Source organism: Crocuta crocuta, unplaced genomic scaffold (genome assembly GCF_008692635.1).
Source record: "Crocuta crocuta isolate KB4526 unplaced genomic scaffold, BGI_CrCroc_1.0 scaffold196, whole genome shotgun sequence".
NCBI classification, from domain to species: Eukaryota; Metazoa; Chordata; class Mammalia; order Carnivora; family Hyaenidae; genus Crocuta; species Crocuta crocuta.
This window is the reverse complement of record NW_027531026.1, coordinates 4,420,489-4,436,279: the sequence shown is the minus strand read 5'-3', so window position 1 is coordinate 4,436,279 and position 15,791 is coordinate 4,420,489. Positions and strand designations below refer to the sequence as shown.

At 37.4% G+C, this 15,791-nt stretch overlaps 1 protein-coding gene across 1 annotated transcript in view; it reads right to left on the bottom strand.

Annotated features, from left to right (window-relative positions):
• ADGRV1 (adhesion G protein-coupled receptor V1) overlaps positions 1–15,791 on the bottom strand; it is a 506,890-nt gene that overhangs the window by 360,729 nt on the left and 130,370 nt on the right. Inside the window, exons 54-58 of the mRNA XM_077770967.1 lie at positions 10,604–10,750; positions 8,076–8,331; positions 6,204–6,406; positions 4,714–4,890; positions 3,936–4,118 (exon numbers count right to left, since the gene is read on the bottom strand). Coding sequence (XP_077627093.1) covers positions 3,936–4,118; positions 4,714–4,890; positions 6,204–6,406; positions 8,076–8,331; positions 10,604–10,750 — 966 coding nt within the window. The remainder of the gene's footprint in view (positions 1–3,935; positions 4,119–4,713; positions 4,891–6,203; positions 6,407–8,075; positions 8,332–10,603; positions 10,751–15,791) is intronic.

Genomic DNA, 15,791 nt, shown 5'->3' with positions numbered 1-15,791 from the left:
GTTAAAATGAAAATACAACAATCCAAATTCTTTGGGACGTGGCAAAGGCAGTCCTAAGAGGAAAGTACATTGCAATCCAGGCCTATTTCAAGAAACTAGAAAAAGCGCAAGTACAAAATCTAACAGTGCACCTAAAGGAACTTGAAGCAGAGCAGCAAAAGCACACCAAATCCAGCAGAAGAGAAATAATAAAGAGCAGGGCAGAAATAAACAATATAGAATCCAAAAAAAAAAACCAGTTGAACAGATCAATGAAACCAAGAATTGATTTTTTGAAAAAATAAACAAAATTGATAACCCCCTAGACAGGCTTCTCAAAAAGGAAAGACAGAACACCCCAAAAGACAAAATCATTAATGAAAATGGACTTATTACAACCAATTCCTCAGAAATAAAAGCAATAATAAGGGAATACTATGAAGTTATATGCCAACAAACTGGACAACAGATCAATAACTAGTGAAGAAATAGAATCAGTTATCAAAAATCTCCCAACAGATAAGAGCCCTGGGCCAGATGGCTTCCCTGGGGAATTCTACCAGACATTTAAATCAGAGTTAATACCCATTCTTCTCAAGCTATTCCAAAAAATAGAAATGGAAGGAAAACTTCTGAAGTCATTCTACGAAGCCAGCATCACTTGGATTCCCAACCCAGACAGAGACCCAACAAAAAAAGAGACGTACAGGCCAACATCCTTGATGAATATGGATGCAAAAATCCTCAACAAGTTACTAGCAAATCGAATTCAATAGCACATAAAAAGAATTATCCACCAAGATCAAGTGGAATTCATTCCTGCGTTACAGGGCTGGTTCAATATTCACAAATCAATCAATGTGATACATCACATTAACAAAAGAAAAGATAAAACCCATATGATCCTGTGAGTAGATGCAGAAAAAGCATTTGACAAAATGCAGCTTCCTTTCTTAATAAAGACCCTCAAGAAAGTCAGAATAGAAGAAATGTACTTAAATATCATAAAGCCATTTATGAAAAGCCACAGCTAATATCATCCGCCATGGAGACAAACAGAGAGCTTTCCCCCTGAGATCAGGAACACGACAGGGATGTCCACTCTCATCACTGTTGTTGAACATAGTGTTGGAAGTCCTATCATCAGATTTCAAACAACAAAAGGAAATAAAAGGCATCAGAACTGGCAAAGATGAAGTCAAACTTTCACTTTTCACAGACAACATGATACTCTACATGGAACACCCGACAGACTCCACCAGAAGCCTACTAGAACTGATCCATGAATTCAGTAAAGTCGCAGGGTACAAAATCAACGTACAGAAATCAGTTGCATTTCTATACGCCAATAACAAAACAACAGAAAGAGAAATCAAGAAACTGATCCCATTCACAATTGCACAAAAAACCGTAAAATACCTAAGAATAAACCTAACAAAAGATATAAAAGATCTGTATGATGAAAATTATAGAAAACTTATGAAGGAAATTGAAGTAGACACAAAGAAATGGAAAAACATTCCATGCTCATGGATTGGAAGAATAAATATTGTTAAAATGTCAATACTATCCAAAGCAATCTATACATTCAATGCAATCCCAATCAAAATTGCAGCAGCATTCTTTTTAAAGCTAGAACACATAATCTTAAAATTTGTATGGAACCACAAAAGACCCCGAAGAGCCAAAGTAATATTGAACAAGAAAATGAAAATGGGAGGCATCACAAGCCCAGACTTTAGCCTCTACTACAAAGCTGTAGTCATCAAAACAGTATGGTATTGGCACAAAAACAGACACCTAGACCAATGGATTAGAATAGAGAACCCAGAATTGGACCCACAAATATATGGCCAACTAATTTTTGATAAAGCAGGAAGGAGTATCCAATGGACAAAAGACAGCATCTTTAACAGATGGTGCTGGGAGAACTGGACAGCAACATGCAGAAGAATGAAACTAGACCACTTTCTTACACCATACACAAAAATAAACTCAAAATGGATGAAGGACCTGAACGTAAGAGAGGAAACCATCAAAACCCTAGAGGACAAAGCAGGAAACAACCTCCTCAACCTCAAATGCAGCAATTTCTTATTAGACACATCTTCAAAGGCAAAGAATCAAGAGCAACTGTTGGAACCTCATCAAGATAAAAAGCTTCTGCACGGCAAAGCAAACAATCAATAAAACGAATAGGCAACCGATAGAATGGGAAAAGATAGCTGCAAATGGCATATCAGATAAAGGGCTACTATCCAAAATCTATAAGGAACTCACCAAACTCCACACCTGAAAAACAAATAATCCAGTAAAAAATAGGCAGAAGACATGAACAGACACTTCTCCAAAGAGGACATCCAGATGGCCAACAGACATATGAAATGATGCTCAGCGTCCCTCATCACCAGGGAAATACAAATCAAAACCACAACCTCACACTGGTCAGAGTTACTAAAATGAACAAATCAGGAAACTATAGATGCTGGCAAGGATGTGGAGAAACGGGCACCCTCCTACACTGTTGGTGGGAATGCAAACTCATGCAGCCCCTCTGGAAAACAGTGTGGAGGTTTCTCAAAAAATGAACACTAGAACTCCCCTATGACCCAGCAATAGCACTGCTAGGAATTTACCCAAGGGATACGAGAATGCTGATGCATAGGGGCACATGTATCCCAATGTTCACAGCAGCACTCTGAACAATAGCCAAATCATGGGAAGAGCCTAAATGCCATCAAGTGAAGAATGGATCATGAAGATGTGGTTTATCTATACAATGGAATACTAGATGACAATGAGAAAGAATGAAATCTGGCCATTTGTAGCAATGTGGATGGAACTCGAGGGTGTTATGCTAAGTGAAATAAGTCAGGCAGAGAAGGATAGATACCATATGTTTTCACTCATATGTGAAACAGGAGAAACTTAACAGAGGACCATGGGGAATGGGAAGAGGGAAAAAATAGTTGGGGAGAGGGAGGGAGGCAAACCATGAGAGACTCTGGAATGCTGAGAACAAATTGATGGCTGATGGGGGTGGGGGAGAGGGAAAAAGAGGTGATGGCCATGAAGGAGGGCCTTCCACTTGNATACGAGAATGCTGATGCATAGGGGCACATGTATCCCAATGTTCACAGCAGCACTCTGAACAATAGCCAAATCATGGGAAGAGCCTAAATGCCATCAAGTGAAGAATGGATCATGAAGATGTGGTTTATCTATACAATGGAATACTAGATGACAATGAGAAAGAATGAAATCTGGCCATTTGTAGCAATGTGGATGGAACTCGAGGGTGTTATGCTAAGTGAAATAAGTCAGGCAGAGAAGGATAGATACCATATGTTTTCACTCATATGTGAAACAGGAGAAACTTAACAGAGGACCATGGGGAATGGGAAGAGGGAAAAAATAGTTGGGGAGAGGGAGGGAGGCAAACCATGAGAGACTCTGGAATGCTGAGAACAAATTGATGGCTGATGGGGGTGGGGGAGAGGGAAAAAGAGGTGATGGCCATGAAGGAGGGCCTTCCACTTGTTGGAATGAGCACTGGATGTTATATGGAAACCAACTTGACTATAAACAAACACACAACCAAACAAAAAGAAAGAAATAGAATAAACGAATCTAAAATTCATAGGAATTATGAAGTTCATGAGGTAATTTTTTATATATTCTTAGGCACTTCTATGCCATTCATTATCCTCCTTTAACTTTGCCTTAAAATTAAATGAGGTAGGAAAGTTCAGAAAAGGTTGAGATTTTGCTTATGTTCTCTTCCTATGTCCACTAATGAATTATAACACATTAATCAATAAGAGCTCTGTTTGGTTTGATATACAAATAAAAAGTATAATACATTTAACAGTCACTAACGCATGTCCACTTGGTGGGTATCTATAAGAAGTTTCAAGTACAACCAAAAGCTGCTAAAATGTTCATAATTAGCATACTTGTTTATCTGCAAATTCAAGAATCCCATGAGATGGCTTAAAGTCTTCCAGGCCAGCACTATCCGGTGTTGCTTTCCAATAAACATTTACTGCCCCAAAGCTTCCAGCCATCCGGACTACAGGAACTTGAAGAATATTCAGTGGGGGAGGCATCTCATAGGCAGTAATAACTCCACCAAAATCCTTTAAATAAAGAATATAGTTAAATACAAGACAAAATTAACATCTTACATGTCAGCATCACTTTCCTTATTTTTTTAAGCTTATTTATGTATTTACTTATTTTGAGAGAGAAGGGGAGAGGATTGACAGAAAGAGAGAGAGAATCCTAAGCAGGCTCTTGTGCTGTCAGCACAGAGCCCAATGCGGGACTCGAACTCATGAACCATGAGATCATGATTTGAGCTGAAATCAAGAGTCAGGCAGGACACTCAACTGACTAAGCCACCTAGACGCCCCATCACCACTTTCTAAATTTATTATTTCTTCTTATATTTCTTATATTTCACCCTTCAAAGTAGAAATCAATAGTCGGATATAAATATGCATAATCAGTGTTTTTAGAATTCTTAAGTTTAAATTTCATGAAAATATACTTGCTTAACCCTTTGGTCTAGCACAAAGAGAATTAAGAATTAATCTATAAGACAAATTTTAAAGCAGGTATTTATAAAGATCTATAAGCAAAACCAATTATTTTGCAGAAAATATATAACATTGACCAAATCAGCAGGTAGAAGCATCTGTATTGCTATAAATATAATAAAGTTTATCTCACTGTGGTAACATGAAACTTAAAAATTCCTCTGGGATCATCATTTTCTTCAATCATTATCTCAACTATCTCCATCCCAGGTCTCCGCACACTTGGTTGTCCTGCAGAGAAGTCAGAATTCACCAGGTACACCTCAGTGATGTTGACAATAAATCCTTCTTCCAACTCAGGAGCCTTATCCTGGCAGGGGGAGGCGGCGTGGGGGTAGGTGTGCAAACAGGAGAGAGATGATGTTCCATTTTTAAAAATGTATTGAATTTGCCTTGGAAATGTGATTTTTTTTCAGTAAGGAATAAATGATTGTCCACAGAAATGGGCACCTATTTCACATATAAAAACGGTTCCTTTTTATATTTTAGTACTTTCCTGCTGGCAACTTCAGAACCTTAGGGAATATTCAACCTTATCAGTGAAGTTTTAACTGAAGCTTAATACTCATTAGCAAGTAAAATACTTTTTTTAATCCACACAATTTTGACCATATCCTATCAAACAGGTTTTATGTATATAATATCCCACCAAATAGAGGAGAAATGGTAAATGCTACATACATCTTAAAAGTGAAAGCTCTAGACTTGTAAATCTAGATATTATCCTATATTCTAATTAAGTTTTCAAAAACTGTTACTTTATTCTGGAATAGGTGATAAAAATTTTCAAAAGATAGAAATAACACACCATGAACAGAAACTTCTCTTCTGTCCCATCCCTTAAATCTTTCCCAGAATGTCTTTTCCAGAAGCCACTATTATCACTTATACTAATATGGCTATTAGTAACACTAATACTACTATTCAACACTATCTTTATTTAAGAATATATATTTATTGTTAATATTGTTATATATAATATTGTAACATATACTACTATATAAAATATTATATATTACAGATAACACTAATAACCACTCTCAGTTTCTTGTGAATCATTACAGATATATACACATATTCTCTTATATACATGAGAAAGCACTAAAGCCAGATACAACCCATCTGAAAAAAATCTTGATATGAGTAATAATATCATGACATGAAAATACTGCACTATCAAACCAACAATAAAAATAATTGTTTTTAATTATTAAACATTAATTAAAATTAAATGTTTGAATTATTTGTTAATTAAATGTTTTAAAATTAATTCAAATTGATTAATCTGAGCATTTTATTCATTCACTCATTAGTTCAAAACAACTAACCAGCTCAAGAATGGATGCAATGAAACATATAATCTAATGTAAATTCCATGCTTCAAAGGTCATTCAAACAATATTCCACTTCAAAAATAAATATAAATCATTAATATTATTTTTGCCAGTTATAAAAATATTCATTTATTATTAAATGTTAGGATAGGTGAAAAAATTAGAATACTCACAATTTTACATGTAAAAGCAACCTTTACAAGGATTTTTATCTTTAAGAGCATCACAATTTTATCTTTAAGAGTATTTTCTTTTATTTTACATCCTATTCATTGCACCCTAAACTCACCGACAAAATGGCAACTTTGACGTAAGTTTCTTTTATGTTTTCTTTCATCATTATTACTGTTTCTTGTAGCACATAATCTTCATTCTCAGTAGCTTGATTATCGATGTACAGTAAGAAATTGGGTTTAGCTATCAAGTGAATGGCAATGTCCCCAAACAGTCCTTTATCTCGAACAATTGGTAACTGAAGAATGGTGATGTTCTCTGTGAGATACACATTCCACAAGTAAACAAGCTTTTCTATTTGTAGTCAACATCATTCCAAGCACTTTAGATGGAATTTTCCACACTATCCCAATGTGTATAGTCCCAAGGAAGATTTTGTTCTTTGTCCCCTATGTCCTCAAAGTTGCGCTGAGAATCATCATACATTATACCTCAGTTCTAAACTCTCACTTCGGGTTCTCAAATGCACCCTCCTATGCTGCACATTACAGTGTACCTTAACAAAAACTGCTGAAAATCTTAGGTAAGCACATATGTGCAGGCTGACAGAAGTGCTAATTACAAATGCAAAGGTTTTTCAAGAATAAAAAAGTAAACACACAAAGCTATCATTTAATAATTTAATCATTAGATGAACATTCAGTAATTATGTTCTTATAGTGAGATGTCTCTCACAAGGATCAAAGTATTTCACAGTGCCTATTTTATTTATTTCTTAAATTTTTAAAGTTAAATTTGCCCTATAAATGGAGAAAAAAATGCATGCCAATCTTTCCCACTGGTCTGTGAGTTTCTAAGGACCTACGACTGTGTCTTTGTTTCCAGAACACACAGCACAATTTGTGGCACTTACGAGGTGCTTCAAAAGGTTTATTGAATGAATAAACAAACATATTCTAAGTCTACTACTTCTGTTCCCAAATATATAGACATATAAAGGTCCAGATGCAGAACTGTATGTCATTTTTTTCAGTCAACTATTTAAATGAAAGGGCCTTGAAAGATGTCCATGTTCCTGTCTGAAAATTTTAGAGCCTTCACACAGCATATTCTAAATAAATACACATCATATATGTTCAAATATATTTTCAAATAAGTCAAAGGGGATTTATCTACAAAAATCTACTTACCCTACAGATGATATAAGCAGTTATTTAGGCAGAGATTTCAGCACTAAGCTTACAGGAAATAGGGACTGATTACTTACACTTAACAGAAAAACTATTATTCTAATTACTGCTTTGCGGTTTAACAATACCTTGAGTACCATATGCATTTCACTGTGTTGCTTATTGTTCCCTATAACTGTTGAAAATCTATATAGAGGAATCTAAGCATGGAAAGACAACAGATACATAAAGGATGAAAACGAGAAAGTAAAATAAAAACCAGTTACCTTTACTGCAATGACATTAAAATATTAATGTTTCTATTATGATAGTAATATCTCAAAGAGTAAAAGTGTTTCTTAATAGCACTATTGCTAAGTGCTTACACAATCATAAAATTTAATAAACAAAAGCTAAAAAGGATTAAATATGATCTGTCAAACTGAATATATGTATGTGTGTGTATATATATATTTTAAGTTTATTTATTTATTTTGAGAGAGAGAGAGTGAGGATGAGAAATTTATTTATTTTGAGAGAGAGAGAGAGCACATGAGAAAGAGAGAGAGAGAGAGAAAGAAAGAGAGATCCTGAGCAGTGCTCTGGAGCCAGAAGTGGGGCTTGAACTCACAAACATGAGATCATTCATTACCTGAGCCAAAATCAGGAGTCAGATGATTTAACTGACCCCTGAATACACACACACAGAAACACACACACACATACGTATATTAAGGGGCTTATATTCCTAGTAAACATTACAGTTAAATTACCCAATAAAACTTACTAGAACCTGAAAAATAGTTAACAAAACTTACCTTTAGGCTCTGCTATTCTAATGAAGAGAAATTCAGCATGCCAACCCACTAAGCCGTAAGGTAAGTCATTGGGCAGAGTTGTTATCACAGATCTGTTTCTTTTCTGATCAATGGTAGCACCTTTAGATGGGTCCTCAATCCCTTCTGTGGTAATATGAATGAGTTTTATAGTCACAATTTCTGATAATTCTGGTACATCATCAGCTAGAACAGTCAGAGTGATTGTAGACAGTGCCTGCCCTTCAGAAAATGAAATCTATAATTTTTAAAGAAAGAAAATTTTATTTTGTGATTATCACTGTACAGTAAGAATATCAAAGGATTAAATTTTCTTTCAATATGGACCACAACTTAAATAACAGAAGTACTTAAGCAACACAATATGATTCTACAAACCAATCAAATGCTTTTCATATTAAAAGTGGAAGATTGTTAGGAAAAAGAAAAAAGTAAACCATTACTAAAACTCAATCTGATAAAACCTGTAGCCAAACTGTCACATCCTGAATCCTACATTCTCTTAAAATATAGAGTACAGAGTCTCTCAGGGAATCTAAGTCCTAGATAACATATTTAAAAATCTATAAAAATAAAAGAAGGTAATATACTAGTTAAAACATTTTTCTCTACAAAAACTTTGCCAGGATTGCTATTTCTTTTGGCTAAAACAGATGTATGATTTAACAATAAATGAACCAAAACAGAGGTAGAGAAAGACAAAAAGAGATACAAATCAGAGCATCTCTCTCTCCTCTTGTATCTTGACTGTCTAGAGTCCAAATTTGCTAAAAGGCATCTGAAATCCTTTCTAATAGGGCTTCTGTCTGTTCCTTGAATGTCATTTCCCAATGTTCCCCACCTTATACCCTATTCTCTAACAACACGACTACAAGCTACAATCATTCAAACTAGCATTCCAAGCCCATTTTGTTGACACTCATCTCTCCACCTTATAAGGCACTTGAAGATATAAACTGAAGCACTTTATTAATAAAATCAGGGGTCTGAATACTACTATCCTTTGCTGAAATCCATTTTTTAAAATTAAGTTTTATTGGAATGTAGCCAAGTTCATTTAATTATATATCCTCTAACACAGTTATTATGCTACAAAGGCAAAGTTGAGAATCTGGGAAAGAGACCATAACAGCCCACAAGTCTAAAATATTTACTATCTGGCTCTTAATAGGAAAAGTTTACTGACTCTCGAGTAAATATAATCAATTCTTCCAAATATAGTCGACACTTAAGATACTATAATGCATTTAAGTTAGAAATCATTTTAATCATGTTGATATAAGAAATATTAATTGGGGAAATATAATTCAGAATGCACAGAACCTGACAGATACAACTTATAGTTTTGGTAACTTGCATAAAAGTACATACTCAATGCAATAAAATTTGCCAGAACATTTTTAAAGCACTGAACTTCTAATCTTCTGAATGATACAGAAGCCTAGAAATGGTAGACCTAACACACACCCATCTTTTTTTGAGATAATTCAACGAGAGGCCTTTTAAAGGAACTCTTCACAAAAGCACTTGGGGAAAATTTTATGGATAAATCTAAGAAACCCAAGACGAGTCAAGAATACTACCCATCTTCCAATTAGGAACTAAAAGTTCTTAAAACCCTCTCTTTTCAAGTCATTTACTTTTCTGACCCAATGTGATTCCATCCTTCAACCTCTGCCCCAATTTTATACTGTCCTCCAATAATAGTAGATAAAGTGATCCTCTGCCCAGATCCCTTTTTAGGGCTGATTGCCCATACCCCAACTGGTGGGAATAAGAGCTTTTGTGTCACTGGGAACTGCCTTCAGCTACAGTACACTTCCACTGAAGGTTATGCTCCACCCAGAAGATGGTGTGAGGTGAAGAATGGCTAAAAGGGGGAAGCAAATGCTCAGTCTCCTTGCTCCCTGTGGAAATAAACTCTAGAGGACTAGCTCAGCTCCAAAACTTCTGAACAGACTCAGCCTTAGGTACAACAACCCAGGGACTAAGGGCCCCTCTGCACATTCCTACCTTCCTTCTTTCCTTATAGGTGTGCCTCCCCACTAAACTGCCCAGAACTCTTAATCTCAGAGTCTCTCCACAGGAAACTCAACCTACATCACTCAGCAATTCTGATCTACTTTTTCATACGTCTGACTATCTTACATAGATTCATTCCCTATTTACTGCTTCCATTTTATGCAAATCTTGAAAGTGCATTTCCACCTCCAGTGTAATTTATCTTTCTAACAGTGTAATACGTCTGTGATTTGGCCAACTGATGTACTGAACCTAAAAAGGGATGACTTTTTTTTAACAGATAATTTGGGTATTAAAGAAAAAACAAACAAAAAATCATAATAATAAAACTAACCTTAAATTGTATCCCTCTCTATGGTGATAAGTAGGAATCCAGTGTTGACATGGTCAAACTCAAACACTTCATCCATAAGGCAGGGTTTGGTCCCATGCATCAATAGTAACCATAATTTAAAAGTGACTCTCCTATAATTTTGTAAATTACATACCACTCCTGAGGTAGGAAATATATCACTAATACTTCCATCAGCTTCCCATGCTATGGTTATACGACCATATGTTCCTTTTAAGCGCTCAACATTCAAGGTTACTAGGCTATCTTGCTCCATTTCTTCTACTTGCTTATATAACGAATTCTGAAAAACACACAGGAAATCACAACGGATTAATGGACATTACCTAAGTAATACTAAGTCATACTAAACAGTATGACGCAACATGAAAACATGATATAAGTGAAAAACAATCATTAAAAAAACAGCAGTAGAAGATGACCATGATTTTATTTCTAAAATACACATTTGAATAAACAAAAGACTAAGTTAAAGTAAATTAAAATGTTAATTTTATAGGATGATTTTTACTTTGTCATCTTCTTTTCATAATTTTCAAATTTCTTCAATGAGCATATGTCATTTTCATATTCCATACCCAGAAAGCATATACTTTTTTGAAAGTATTATACACAGTGTACAAAGTCTGTAGAAATGAATGGACACAGAGTCAGGAGTTGAGGGAAGTCTTCTCTCCCTGTGCAACTTCTAGCAATCCCTCTAGGTCTTGTTTCCTTCTTGTAAAATAAGTTTTTGGTCTACATGGACTTTAAGGTCCACCCAAATGTAAAAACACCAGTGAAAATCAGGGCACACTTTCCGTTCACTTACTCTTATCCTTGAAATTGTATACTCTGAAATGTTTCTACTGCCTGTGCTGTTTCCATTGACAGGGCTTCATCCTTAGTCCCTAGTCTCTACAACTATTTTTCCTGCCAGAATATATAGCCCCTTCTCTTGTGTTAGAATCTCACACTCTCTTCTCACCTATGCTCTTCAGCATTTTTCTTTTGTCCCAGACTGATTACTACTTTAGTGTGACGCGAACTCCTCCTCCAACACTTGTAGCATCTCTTGCCAGCAGCTGAATGAGCTTTTCCTCAAAATTAATACTCGAAGGAATCCCTTCTTACCACACCCCTAGTTTATCCATAAGCAATAAAGGAAGAGTTTGGAGTATAAAGATTTTTTTAAATCCAGTTATCTTTTTCTTGCCTTTTTACTATGGTAATCCGAAAATAAATTCCTCCATGAATTTCTTAGAGCTTGTATTTAGAATGCTAATCAGAGTAGATGGCCTATCCTTCCGCAGTGTCTTACACTGCATTTTTTTTTAAATTTCTGAGAGAGAGAGACAGCGTGAGGAGGGGAGGGTCAGAGAGAGAGGGAGACACAGAATCTGAAACGGGCTCCAGGCTCTGACCTAGCTGTCAGCACAGAGCCCAATGCGGGGCTCGAACCCACAAACCATGAGATCATGACCTGAGCCAAAGTCAGATGCTTAAGGGACTGACCACCCAGGTGCCCCAAGCTTCTTTTTTAACATATTGTTACAAATGTTACATAGTAATATCTCGCTCAAAGCATTCAACCTTCCTACAGAAAATACACTGATTTTAAAATACCCATATGGGGTGCCTAGCTGGCTCAGTCAGTAGAGCATGCAACTCAATCTCAGGGTTGTAAATTCAACCCTTATTTTGGGTGTAGAGATTACTTAAAAGTAAAATCTTTAGGGGCGCCTGGGTGGCACAGTTGGTTAAGTGTCTAACATCAGCTCAGGTCATGATCTCATGGTTCGTGAGTTCAAGAAGCCCCACACTGGGCTCTGTGCAGACGGCTCAGAGCCTGGAGCCTGCTTCGGATTCTGTTTCCCTCTCTCTCTGTCCCTCCCCCACTCATACTCTGTGTCTTTCTCTCTCAAAATATGAATGTTAAAAAATTTTTTTTAATCTTTAAAAAAATAAAATAAAATATGCATATAACAATGCCTTTTCAAAGAGAAGCCTCTCTGACTCCATGCCCTCTACCAATAAGGGTTAGTAAAATAAGGATTTAAAATGGAAAATTATCAAGAAACTCTCTACTAAATCTTATCTTAGAACAAGAGGCCTGTATTGAGGAATACTAGCAAATGGATTGAAAGAACCCAGGATATTATCTACTGGGAAGGAATAAGCCTCATAAAGAGAAATCTGGGGCACCTGGGTAGCTTAGTGGGTTAAGCATGTGACTTCAGCTCAGGTCATGATCTTGTGGTTCATGGGTTCCGGCCCCTTGTCAGACTCTGTCCTGATGGCCTGAAGCCCACTTCGGATTCTGTGTCTTCCTCTTTCTGCCCCTCCTCCATTCAGGCTCTGTCTGTCTCTCTCTCTCTCTCTCTCTCAAAAGTAAATATTTTAAAAAAAAATTTTTTTAAAAGAGAAATCTACCATGCTTAAATGGTTAAGGAAAAGAATGTGTTCTCCATCTGCAGCAAGGCTTAATGATGAGAGAATGACACCATACAGCAGAGCACGTTTGCTCTGGCTCCAGGAACTCCAGCTCTGCCCTAGTGATTTGTATGACCCCGAGAAAGCCACATGAGTGTTCTGTCCCCTCCCTTGCACTATGAAAGGTTGATACAAACACCTCCTGTGTGCATTTTTCTGGCATAAAGCTGTGAACAAAACAGTATCTCGGCTCTCATAGCCTTGAATTCTAGGACAAGAAACTGACAATAGACAAATTAGGCCTTTATAAATTCCATAAAGAAGAACAAGGCAGGGTAAACAGGTACACAATGATGGTGGGGAATTAACAATTTTCAATCAGGGAAGGCCTTTCGGGTAAGCTGTCATTTCAACAAAAACTGGAAGAAAGTGAGGAAACAAGTCATGTTTCCACCTGGTGAGGACAGAGGTAGTGTTCTTTCTAACCTTTCCCACCACTATTCACACCTTAGAGCTATACTGTCCTACACAGTGGCCACTGGCCACATGGGCTCCTGAGCACCTGAAATGTGACTGGTCTAAGTATAAACTGCACTGGAGGTTTGAAGACAAAGTATGAAAAAAAAGAGTATAAAGTATTTCATCAATCATTTTATGTTGATTAATATACTGGGTTAATAAAATAGCAAAAATATTTTCACCTATTTCTGGTTTTTTATGGAGCTAAAAAACTAAAATTATATATATGGCTCACATTATAATTCTCCTGGGCAGAGGTGCTTCAGGAAAAGCTGACGACCAGAATGGGGAACAGGGTGATACTACAACCCTTGCAAGCATGCACTAAGGACATTAACACGTCCGAAACTCCTTATCTCAGCCCTCAAACATGCTCTTAATACAGTTGTACATCTCTCACTAAAAGGCAAACTCCTTCTTCCTGCAGTTCTGTGGTTTACTGCTGAATGACTGCCATGACTGAATTTCCTGTCAATTTCTGTCCTTACCCACTTACAATCTAGGTCAATTCTATGGCCACAGAAGTTCTTTTTTTTAATTTAAAAAGGTTTTTTTAAATGTTTATTTTTGAGAGAGACAGAGTATGAGCAGGGTAAGGGCAGAGATAGAGGGAGACACAGAATCTGAGGCAGCCTCCAGGCACTGACCTGTCAGCTCAGTGTCCAACTCATGAACCATGAGATCATGACCTGAGGTGAAGTTGGACGCTCAACCGAATGAGCCACCCAGGCACCCCCAAGGTGGTTATGTGAGTTGGGTCATGTTGCTCTTCCACTCCAACCCTTTCCATCAGGGGCTAACTTCATGATGGTACTCAGGGGCTTGTGAAGGAGTGAGTTCACACAGTAGCCTCCCTGCTATTCTTCAAAGGCTGCTTGAAAGTTGGCCCTTGCCTGATGTCTAGGAAGCGGGGTTTCAGGAAGATTCCCGCCATTCCCAGAATTCATACTGGCTCCCTGGGCCTGAACTATACACACAATGTAGTTTTTATTGAACACCTGTTTTCACTCTGAGAGTCTGGAATTGTGGTATGTGCCAGGCTGAGAGGGCCTGCGTGATCAGTTCCTAGGGAAGACCCCAGGCACTGAGTCTCTAATGACCATGCCTGGTTGGCAACACATCTCACATGCTGTCACAGTTCACCTCAATGCTGGGGGAATTAAATGTGTCCTGCGTGATTCCCCTGGGAAGAGCTCTTGGAAGCTTGCACCTGGCTTCCTCTGCTCTTCACCCCATAAGCCTCTTCCCTTGATGACTTTACTTTGTATCCCTGTCACTGTAATAAATCACAGTATGGGAATGATGGAACTCTGAGTCCTTTGAGTCCTCCTGGCAAGTCATCAAAACTGTGGGTGCTGCTGAGGATGCTTGAAACAGGGCCCTGGCCCTTCATTCCTTCAGCCTCCTCTCTCTCGGGCTGACTTCGACCAAAGTGACCTCCTTGATACACTAGATGGGCGAGGCCTCACTTGAGGGCTCCTGCTGTTGTTGATGGTTCCCCCTGCCTTGAATGTTCTTCCCCCACGTCCTCCATGCCTACATCCTCAGTGCCGCCCTCCCTGATATCCTCTGTTTTATTTCTCTGCATACACCCCCACCTTGTCCCTCATAATCTCCATCTGTTCTCCCAACCTAACACTCCTCCGTGGCACGTATTACCATCAGATACAGTACAAACGCCTCTTACGTCTTTGTCTATCTCCCTTTGCCTCATCTACAATTTAAAGACAATGAGGATAAAGAATTTTACTATTTTATTTTTTACTATATCTCTAACACCTTTAGCATCAGTTTTTTGCTAAAAAAAACAAAACAAAACAAAACAAAAAAACGCTACACGAATGAAAAAATTAACGAACAGATGCACGAGTGGCCTTGTTGGTTCTGGCCAATGAGACATAAGAAGAGTTTTCCAAAAACTTTCGGGAAATCTCTTCCTTACTCCAAGAGCCACATTTCTCTCTCTCTCCAACTGGACATGAACAAGAAAGCAGTAGCCCTAACAGTAACATCAGCTTTCAAACAACCAAATGAAGAACCAGCTTTATGTTGGCCAAGTGGAGAGATGGAAAGAATCTGAGCCATGCTGACATAGTATCCACCCAACTGTGAAGCTTACCTTCTCTGGGGACATGTTCTCGGTGTTTAAGTTAATTTTGAGCTGGGTTTTCCTTACTTGCAGAAGATTTCAGAGAACGATACATGATAGCTGCAGCTATCACTGTAGTTAAGAAATCAGGATAGAGTTTGCAAATAGGGCTAAGTGATGTAATATAAAGGGCGAATATAAATATTCGTTCATGAATAAAGGAATATGAACTCTGAGCATGGAAATCCACCTGAGAACATCTGCATAGTTCTCTTTCTTCAGAGGAAAGCCACTCCATGTGTAC